Here is an 11,636-nt window from a genome sequence, read left to right on the forward strand (position 1 = left end):
CAGCAGGCGCTTGGCATTGCACATGATGACCTTAGGCTTGTGTGCGGCTGCTCGGTCATGGAAACCCATTTCATGAAGCTCCCAACTAACAGTTATTGTGCTGATGTTGCTTCCAGAGGCAGTTTGGAACTCGGTAGTGAGTGTTGCAAGCGAGGACAGATGATTTTTACAAGCAACTTGCTTCAGCACTCGACGGTCCCGTTCTGTGAGCTTGTTTGGCCTACCACTTTGTGGCTGAGCCGTTGTTGCTCCTAGACGTTTCCACTTCACAATAACAGCACTTACACTTGGCAGCTCTAGCAGGGCAGAAATTTGACAAACTGACTTGTTGGAAAGGTGACATCCTATGACAGTGCCATGTTGAAAGTCACTGAGCTCTTCAGTAAGGCCATTCTACTGCCAATGTTTGTCTATTAAGAATGCATGGCTGTTTGCTCGATTTTATACACCTGTCAACAACGGGTATTTGTATTTATTAAGGATCCCCGTTAGCAGTTGCCAAAGCAGCAGCTACTCTTCCTGTGGTCCAGCGACATTAAGGCAGTGTGGCTGAAATAGCTTTTGTATATACAGTGCATGCCCTGCTCCTTCCCTGACTTTATTGTCAATGTCAGAATTTTGAAATAACAAACAGAAAAGTATTTAGAGCCTTTTTACCTATTTTTTTCACACCTATTCCTAACTTAACCCGCCAAGACAATGTGCTGTAGGATGTTGGTACCCAGCCAGGCGCTCTCTCTCCTCACTGAATGAATGACAAATGGGTGATAATTGTGCACCTTACTTCACAATTGAATTTAAATTAGGCCTAACTGAATGATAAGGAGGGTGAAGAAGTTGATTTAATTTAGAGAGACAAAAGTGTAATGATGAGTTTGTGTTACGCCTATTTACCATCAGCAAATAATTTGACCTCGGGCCTTGCGGGTTCATACTATTCTCTTTTACGTTTTACTTTGTAAAAATAAGCTGCTATGGGACTGTTCTAATTACTATAACTCTATTACTAATCAAATTTACTGTCAGGGAAACAAAAACATGCTACATGTTGAAATAGGACTTTAGAATAACGCAAACATATCCTTGACTGTATACAAGTTGATGAGCGGGAAACAAACGATGCAAGTCACCCGGCACTGGCGGCCCCTCGAAATTACACCTAAACTACAGTACGAGTCAAAAGTTGGACACACCTACTCATTCAAGGGCTTTTCTTTATTTTTACATTGTAGAATAATAGTGAACACATCAAAACTCTGAAATAACACATATGGAATGATGTAATAAACAAAAAAAGTGATAAACAAATCAAAATATATTTTATATTTGTTCTGATAGCTTCTGGTGTGGATGAACAAAATCAACATGCGCGCTACAGCGCACGCAGATGAACGCGCGTCCCGGTCTAGTCATCATGTTAACCTCTCAATACTTTCCGCATCCAATGTCATTCAGCCATCCCTGATTAACGTGCATAGGTAGCCAACATAAACCTTTTGAAGTAATGGTTTGACAATCAGATGAAAACAACATGATTGGTTGTGTTCATGCCACATTAAAAGGTAGGATAGTACATGTAAACGTTAAAAGGACAAATCTTTACTATTAGGCCCATAGAGATCCTATTAAATTCATATGGATTTTTTATGTAATTCTGTGATTAACGGCCACATAAGAGGTCCCCGCATCTGTAAGAAATTAAATCTACTTTCACCCCTGCATAACATAGTCAAACACGAGTTACATGTTTAACTAGCCATCCATAGACCAGGCCAACAGCTTTAACTGGCATTGTGCCGACGCTAGAAGATGCGCGCTTATTGCATATCTGATAACAAGTCAGTAAAAGTCCATATTTGGGCATTGCTCGCCAACCGCCAGTGTCTTCAAAATTAATTGACTTAGCTAGTGTTGATAGACATTGATGTGGTGCAATTTTGACGGAAAATAAAACTAGCTAGCTAGCTACCACTGATAAGAGTAAATTCAACTGAATAGTGCATGGCTCTAGGAGGCTGGCTTGATGTTCCACTGACCCTGCAATGCCAACATGATCAGAGACGTCACGTGGCGTACCTTCTAGTAACTTAGCTTCTTCAAATTAGCAAAAATACACGTTTCTAACCAGTAGCCACTTACTTGTTGAACCTTGTCATGGTGGAGCTCCGTGAAGTAGTATGCCAGAAGATGAGAGGCTATCATCGTCGTTATGAATGTCCTTCTCCTCTACCACTTAACTAGCTAACTATGTTAATTTAATTATTTCCTAATAGCGGGCTTGTTCGTTAAACATTCGGCAACTAGTCATAACATTGAACAGAATCTGCACTGGCCTTCGTAACGACACTGTAAACTACTACGACTTTATAGAGATGTAGACTACAGAAGTCACATACTTCAAACGAGTATTCTTACGGTCATTGCAGGCACGAGGAAGGTGTGGCTTATTTCGTGTCGGCGTCTAATGAAAAGTAAACGATGATATACTCTAATAGTTTATGAATGGATTTGATAGCCTACCTATAATCAAATCTTCTCACAATTATACAACATCGCATTAAATATTATGATTMAATTAACTCTCAAAGCAACTTTTAATTACTTTGATATATAGTGTATCTTATTGATAGAGATACAACTCCATAATCTTATTTCTGTAAAACAACACTGACCTTGGTTACTGGTATTATATCAACATGAGATCACAACATAATGATTTGATTATCTCTCAGAGCAACTTTTAATAACTTTTTTTTATAAAATAGTGTATCTCATAGAGCTATAACAGTGTTTCCCAAACTCTGTCCTCTGGACCCCAAGGGGTGCATATTTTGGGTTTGGCCCTAACACTACACAAATGATTCAAATGATCAAAGCTTGATGATTAGTTGATTATTTGAATCAGCTGTGTAGTGCTAGGTCAAAAACCAAAATGTGCAGCCCTTGGGGTCCCAAGGACAGAGTTTGGGAAACCTTGCTATACAGCCAAGATACAAACAATCAATTAATCAAATGTATTTTATAAAACCCATTTTACATGAGTAGTTTTTACATCAGTAGTCACAAAGTGTTGTACTGGTAACTTGAATAATGTTTACATACTGATTTACTCACTTCATATGTATATAAGGTATTCTAGTCAAGGCTCATCCTATATAACTATTGCTGTACACACCTTTTCTATTCATATACTGTCCATAACGTCTATACACACCATTATTTATATACAATGAAGTCGGAAGTTTACATACACCTTAGCCAAATACATTTAAACTACGTTTTTCACAATTCCTGACATGTAATCCTCGTAAAAATTCCCTGTCTTAGGTCAGTTAGGATCACCACTTTATTTTAAGAATGTGAAATGTCAGAATAAAAGTACAGAGAACAATTTATTTCAGCTTTTATTTGTTTCATCACATTCCCAGTGGGTTAGAAGTTAACATACACTCAATTAGTATTTGGTAGTATTGCCTTTAAATTGTTTAACTTGGGTCAATCATTTTGGGTAGCCTTCCCCAAGCTTCCCACAATAAGTTGGGTGAGTTTTGGCCCATTCCTCCTGACAGAGCTGGTGTACTGAGTCAGGTTTGTAGGCCTCCTTGCTCACACATGCTTTTTCAGTTCTGCCCACAAATGTTCTATAGGATTGAGGTCAGGCCTTTGTGATGGCCACTCCAATACTTTGACTTTGTTGTCCTTAAGCCATTTTGCCACAACTTTGGAAGTATGCTTGGGGTCATTGTCCATTTGGAAGACCCATTTGCGACCAAGCTTTCACTTCCTGACTGATGTCTTGAGATGCTGCTTCAATATATCCACATAATTTTCCTGCCTCATGATGCCATCTATTTTGTGAAGTGCACCAGTCCCTCCTGCTGCAAAGCCCCCCAACAACATGATGCTGCCACCCCCGTGCTTCGCGGTTGGGATGATGTTCTTCGGCTTGCAATCGTCCCCCTTTTTCCTCCAAACGTAACGATGGTCATTATGGCCAAACAGTTCTATTTTTGTTTCATCAGACCAGAGGGCATTCCTCCAAAAAGTACGATCTTAGTCCCCATGTGCAGTTGCAAACCGTAGTCTGGCTTTTTTTATGGCGGTTTTGGAGCAGTGGCTTCTTCCTTGCTGAGCAGCCGTTCAGGTTATGTTGATACAGGACTCGTTTTACTGTGGATATAGATACTTTTGTACCTGTTTCCTCCAGCATCTTCACAAGGTCCTTTGCTATTGTTCTGGGATTGATTCGCACTTTCGCACCAAAGTACGTTCATCTCTAGGAGACAGAACGCGTCTCCTTCCTGAGTGGTATGATGGCTGTGTGGTCCCATGGTGTTTATACTTGCGTACTATTGTTTGTACAGATGAATGTGGTAACTTCAGGCATTTGGAAATTCCACCTAAGGATGAACTAGACTTTTGGAGGTCTACAATTTTTTTCTGAGGTCTTGGCTGATTTCTTTTAATTTTCCCATGATGTCAAGCAAAGAGGCACTGAGTTTGAAGGTAGGCCTTGAAATACATCCACAGGTACACCTCCAATTGACTCAAATGATGTCAATTTAGCCTATCAGAAGCTTCTAAAGCCATGACATATTTTTCTACATTATAGATAAATAGTGAAGACATCAAAAGTATGAAATAAACACATATGGAATCATGTAGTAACCAAAAAAGTGTTACAGAAATCAAAATATATTTTAGATTTTAGATTTTCAAAGTAGCCACCTTTGCCTTGATGACAGCTTTGCATACTCTTATATTAACATGATTCCATATGTGTTATTTTCTTAGTTTTGATGTCTTCACTATTATTCTACAATTGTAGAAAATAGAAAAAATAAAGAAAAACATTGAATGAGTAGGTGTTCTAAAACTTTTGACCGGTAGTGTATATATTCCGGACTCTGACATATATTTCTTATATTTCTTAATTCCTTTCTTTTTGTTTTTCGGATTTGCATGTGTTGCTTTGTATTGTTGGTATTGCTGCACTGTTGGAGCTAGGAACAAGCATTTCACTCCACCTGCAAAATATGTGTACAGACCAATAAATGTTATTTGATTTACAGATACCTAGCCTAAAACCCCAAAGAGCAAGCAAAGCAGATGTAGAGCACAGTGCACAGTGGCTAGAAAAAACTCCCTAGAAAGGCAGGAAACTAGAAAGGAATCAGGCTTTGAGGGGTGGAGATTGTAAGAGTACATGGCCATAAAGTCTGGACGTGAAGAACTTGTCCTTACTTTCAGGGAGTAGTTCAATCTATTGGCATGAAGTTTCTGTAATGACTGATTCTGTCACTGTGAAAATGCACATTTTCACATTCTTGTACTGAATAGACAAAAAAGTAAATCTCAAGTAATGTTTGGGAAAAATCTATTGTATGGCACTAAATCAACAAGACAGAGAGAGTATTTCCACAAACACTGTTGTCTAGCCAGGTGCCACTGGTGTGGGTGTGTGTGTGTGTGTGTGTGTGTGTGTGTGTGTGTTGTGTGTGTGTGTGTGTGTGTGTGGCGTGGTGCGTGCGTGCGTGCGTGCGTGCGTGCGTGCGTGCGTGCGTGCGTGCGTGGTTGTATTACATGCGCCAAGCCAAGGTCATTCTCTGCAACAAGTAATACACTTTTTATCATACTAACTAACAAAATCGCAGTGCTTTTGTTCACATACATCTGCATATCCCACAAAGCTAGGCATTACAAGGCCATTTCACACTGCATTGTTATTTGCCCCGGGCTATCTTATCCCCAGTCTAGACTGGCCCTGGGATAGCTTAGCCTGTGTTTACACAAGCTTTTGTTAACCCTGGGCTGCTTTAGCCCTGGGCTAAGGATTCACACATATTCCACAGCCCTGGGCTAACGGACAAACAGACATGCGACCAACATTCTATCTCTGCCACATGACCAATGTTATAAGTAATAATGCATTTCTTTTTAGACATTATTTCCTCCTGCTTCTATTCTAGCCTAGCATTTTATTTCCGACAGTGATATTTTGTATAAACCTTGCCTGTCCAACCTSGGAAACAATGAGCATGGTTACATGCACACAATAATGTGATTATTGTGGATAGTCAGGTTAATATAATAGTTTGTTTAAAACATTTAGATGCTTTGCAAGAAGAACGATTTCCCAAATAATGGATACATCTGAAATCATTTACATTTTTACAGACCGCAATTAGGGTTGGCATAAGTGCGTTGCTCGTGGGCACATTGACAGATTTTTCACCTAGTTGACTCTGGTGTTGTGCCGAAAAGCGCACATACTCAATTCTTCATTACTGCGACTTGCTTACTAGTTGAGATTTCTGCCCTTCACTCCGTTATCAGTTTAGCCTACATTTCACTGATCTTAGTAGCAGAATTTTTATTTTATTTGTGTCCTTCAAGGCAGCTGTCAACGATCACATTAGGCTGCGGTTCATACATTTTTTTTATGGCTGTTTGATCGTGGGGGAGGCACTAGCAATGTCTGCAGTTTTTGGTTTGGCTATTTGTGTATTAGTCTATAAATAACTTTTCCAAAATCTCTCCCATGTCTTATTCGACTACTAGTTGTTCTGAAATGTTTATTGCTTGCCTACATTTTACTCCCTCCTCTGTTTAATATAACACACATACAATAACTATTAATTTCGGTTACCTATGCTGACGTGAAGTTTGTTCTATAGAAAGTATTTGACTCTGATATCTGTGCCACAGAAAGTATTTGACTCTAGCCACAAAATTCCTTTATTTTGTGGTTAGAGTCAAATACTTTCTGTGGCACACACTACTGGTCAACAGCTACCAAAATGATTCTGAAGTGAGCCAGGCCTTGCAGTCCCAAGATAGAAGGGGGAGTAGAATTTCGTCTGGCAAGAAAATGGCCTTGCCGAAATCCTTCCCCCCTTCTAATTTCCTTAATTGTGTGGCTGGGGTCAAATACTTTCTGTGGCACACACTATACTGGTCAACATGAGCTACCAAAAGTGATTATGAAGTGTGCCAGGCCTTGCAGTCCCAATATAGAATGGGGGGGGGGGGATTTGGGGAGGCTAGAAAATGGCCTTGCCGAAGCCTTGCAGAGAGAATTCCTGCAGGGGGGGTGAATTCCTGCAGGGGGGAGATTTTCGGCACAATACCTGGAGTCAAACTAGTGACCTTTTGGTTACTGGCCCAACGCTCTTAACCGCTAGACTACCTACTGATGGAACTTTGATAAATTCAGAAAATCGGCAATCTAAATAAACGTTCTACCACAGTGAGCATGTTGTTTTTGGGAGGACTATTTGATTCAGAGTTTTCCGAACTCACATCACTCACATAAGAAGGAAGCTTGCGCTACCCGGATGCTGACCCGTGCGCACATCAAATACACCTCTGGAACGCCGATTAAGCTGTTTAGGCCTACATGTCCTAATAATTCTAAATATTTATCAGAAAACCAGGTGTTTTAATCGGCATATGCTTAATTCGATTTTGACCTTATATCGAATTAAGATACACAGAGTAACATGTTCACATGACTATTGCATAATCTGTCTACTGCCGTAACCCATTTAATGACAATTATTAGCGTGCATGTAAACATTGGCTACTCGATGACGAGGCAGTGCAGGGCTTGGGATCCCTGGATCGCAGGCAGTTGGATCAGGAGGGCCAAGAGGTTGTAAATGAGGGTGTCCGCATACCGGGACTAGATGTACCTCAACAGTCTGATGACAACAGGATGGTGGACATGCACATCATTGACGATGGTGAGGGAGACTTACAAATAAAATGTATGATTCACTCATGCCTGGTTTTGTTCAATATTATGATTCACACTTTACTCTTCCTTCACAGAACTTCACCCCCCAGAGCCAACTGTGTTGGAGGAGGATGAGGCAGAGCAGGAGCAGCAGATGTATCTGGAGAAGCAGAGGAAGCTCAAACAGAAGCAYCTGTTCAAAGACTAAACACAGTCACCCTCATAGATATCATCCTAACCAACCTGCCCTCCAAATACACCTCTGCTGTCTTCAACCAGGATCTCAGCTATCACTGCCTCATTGCCTGCGTCCGTAATGGGTCTGCGATCAAACGGCCACCCCTCACCACTGTCAAACGCTCTCTAAAACACTTCAGTGAGCAGGCCTTTCTAATCGACTTGGCCCGGGTATCCTGGAAGGATATTGACCTCATTCCGTCAGTAGAGAATGACTGGTTATTCTTTAAAAGTGCTTTCCTCACCATCTTAAAMAAGCATGCTCCATTCAAAATAATTTGAACCAGGAACASATATAGCCTTTCACAGAGATTGCTTTCCACCTGGCTACCCCTACCCCGATCAACAGCCCTGCACCCCCCACAGCAACTTGCCCAAGCCTCCCCCATTTCTTTTCCACCCAAATCCAGATAGCTGATGTTCTGAAAGAGCTGCAAAATCTGGACCCCTACAAATCAGCCGGGCTAGACAATCTGGACCCTCTCTTTCTAAAATGACCTGCCGAAATTGTTGCAACCCCTATTACTAACCTGTTCAACCTCTCTTTCGTATCGTCTGAGATCCTCAAAGATTGGAAAGCTGCCGCGGTCATCCCCCTCTTCTAAGGTCTTCGAAAGCCAAGTTAACAAACAGATCACCGACCATTTCGAATCCCACCGTACCTTCTTCGCTATGCAATCTGGTTTCCGAGCTGGTCATGGGTGCACCTCAGCCACGCTCAAGGTCCTAAACGATATCATAACCGCCATCGATAAGAGACAATACTTTGCATCTGTATTCATTGACCTGGCCAAGGCTTTCAACTCTGTCAATCACCACATTCTTATCGGGCAGACTCAACAGCCTTGGTTTCTCAAATGACTGCCTCGCCTGGTTCACCAACTACTTCTCAGACAGAGTTCAGTGTGGCAAATTGGAGGGCCTGTTGTCCGGACCTCTGGCAGTCTCTATGGGGGTGCCACAGGGTTCAATTCTCGGGCCGACTCTTTTCTCTGTATATATCAATGATGTCGCTCTTGCTGCTGGTGATTCTCTGATCCACCTCTACGCAGACGACACCATTCATACAGTCAATCACGGATTACAAAAAGAAAACCAGCCCCGTCGCGGACCAGGATGTCTTGCTCCCAGACAGGCTAAATTACTTTTTTGCTCGCTTTGAGGACAATACAGTGCCACTGACACGGCCCGCTACCAAAACCTGCGGGCTCTCCTTCACTGCAGCCGAGGTGAGTAAAACATTTAAACGTGGTTAACCCTCACAAGGCTGCAGGCCGCAGACGGCATTCCCAGCCGCGTCCTCAGAGCATGCGCAGACCAGCTGGCTGGTGTGTTTACGGACATATTCAATCAATCCTTATCCCAGTCTGCTGTTCCCACATGCTTCAAGAGGGCCACCATTGTTCTGTTCCCAAGAAAGCTAAGGTTACTGAGCTAAACGACTACCGCCCTGTAGCACTCACTTCCGTCATCATGAAGTGCTTTGAGAGACTAGTCAAGACCATATCACCTCCACCCTACCGGACACCCTAGACCACTCCAATTTGCTTACCGACCCAATAGGTCCACAGACGACGAGCATCGCAACCACACTGCACACTGCCCTAACCCATCTGGACAAGAGGAATACCTATGTGAGAATGCTGTTCATCGACTACAGCTCAGCATTTAACACCATAGTACCCAAACTCGTCATCAAGCTCGAGACCCTGGGTCTCGACTCGCCCCTGTGCAACTGGGTCCTGGACTCCTGACGGGCCGCCCCAGGTGGTAGAGGTAGGTACACAATCTCCACCCGCTGTATCCTCAACACTGGGGCCCCACAAGGGTGCGTTCTGAGCCCTCTCCTGTACTCCTGTTCACACACGAGCGTGGCCATGCACGCCTCCAACTCAATCATCAAGTTTGGCGGATGACACTACAGTGTGTAGGCTGATTACCAACAACGACGAGACGGCCTACAGGGAGGAGGTGAGGGCCCTCGGAGTGTGGTGTCAGGAAAAAACCTCACACTCAACGTACCAAAACAAAGGAGATGATTGTGGACTTCAGGAAACAGCAGAGGGAGCACCCCCCTATCCACATCCGGGTCAGTAGTGGAGAAGGTGGAAAGTTTTAAGTTCCTCGGTGTACACATCACGGACAAACTGAATTGGTCCACCCACAAGACAGCGTTGTGAAGAAGGAGGCTGAAGAAATTCGGCTTGTCACAAAAGCACTCCAACAATTCTACAGATGCACAATCGAGAGCATCCTGTCGGGCTGTATCACCGCCTGGTACGGCAACTGCTCCGCCCACACCGTAAGGCTCTCCAGAGGGTAGTGGAGGTCTGCAGAACGCATCACCAGGGGGCAAACTACCTGCCCTCCAGGACACCTCACCACCCGATGTCACAGGAAGGCCATAAAGATCATCAAGGACAACAACCACCCAAGCCACTGCTGTTCACCCCGCGATCATCCCAGAAGGCGAGGTCAGTACAGGTGCATCAAAGCAGGGACCGAGAGACTGAAAAACAGCTTCTATCTCAAGGCCATCAGACTGTTAAAACAGCCACCACTAACATTTAGCGGCCGCTGCACATACTGACTCAACTCCAGCCACTTTAAAAATGGGAATTGATGGAAATTATGTAAAATGTACCACTAGCCACTTTAAACAATGCCACTTAATATAATGTTACATACCCTACATTACCCATCTCATATGTATATGTATATACTGTACTCTATATCATCTACTGCATCTTGCATCTTTATGTAATACATGTATCACTAGCCACTTTAAACTATGCCACTTTATGTTTACATACCCTGCAGTACTCATCTCATATGTATATACTGTACTCTATACCATCTACTGCATCTTGCCTATGCCGTTCTGTACCATCACTCATTTCATATATCTTTATGTACATATTCTTATCCCTTTACACTTGTGTGTATAAGGTAGTAGTTGTGGAATTGTTAGGTTGATTACTTGTTGGTTATTACTGCATTGTCAGAACTAGAAGCACAAGCATTTCGCTACACTCGCATTAACATCTGCTAACCATGTGTATGTGACAAATAAAATTTGATTTGATAGATTTGATTTGACTATTCTGTATACTTCTGGCCCTTCTTTGACACTGTGTTAACTAACCTCCAGACGAGCTTCAATGCCATACACACTCTCCTTCCGTGGCCTCCAACTGCTCTTAAATGCAAGTAAAACTAAATGCATGCTCTTCAACCGATCGCTGCACCACACCTGCCGCCCGTCCCAGCATCACTACTCTGGACATTCTGACTTAGAATATGTGGACAACTACAAATACCTAGGTGTCTGTTTAGACTGTAAATTCTCTTTCCAGACTCACATTAAGCACCCAATCAAAATTAAATCTAGAATTGGCTTCCTATTTCGTAACAAAGCATCTTGCTTGTTTCCTTCTCTATGCTTTTTCCCTGTGTTTGTGAGTCCCTTCTATTTTTCTCTCTTGTTTATTGTTATTTTTTTTTCTGTTGCTTGTTTACTCCTTTGCTTTTGTTTTTCTTATTCCTATTTTTTGTTGGGTTTTTATTCTTTTTATTTCCTTTTTCCCTCTTCCTTTTTCTCTCCTTGCTTTTTGTTTTATCTTTTCTTTCTTCTCTTTGACCTCCTTCCTATTCTGTTTTC

At 42.3% G+C, this 11,636-nt stretch overlaps 1 protein-coding gene across 1 annotated transcript in view; it reads right to left on the minus strand.

The window, feature by feature from the left end:
* The window catches only part of LOC111957358 (hexokinase-2-like), a 106,100-nt gene extending 103,672 nt beyond the window's left edge, over positions 1–2,428 (minus strand). The window contains exon 1 of the mRNA XM_023978129.2: positions 2,140–2,428. Within this exon, the coding sequence (XP_023833897.2) occupies positions 2,140–2,202 (63 nt within the window). The 5' untranslated portion in view covers positions 2,203–2,428. The remainder of the gene's footprint in view (positions 1–2,139) is intronic.
* Positions 2,429–11,636: the final 9,208 nt, after the last annotated feature.

This window comes from Salvelinus sp. IW2-2015, linkage group LG33, assembly GCF_002910315.2.
Source record: "Salvelinus sp. IW2-2015 linkage group LG33, ASM291031v2, whole genome shotgun sequence".
Lineage (NCBI taxonomy): Eukaryota > Metazoa > Chordata > Actinopteri > Salmoniformes > Salmonidae > Salvelinus > Salvelinus sp. IW2-2015.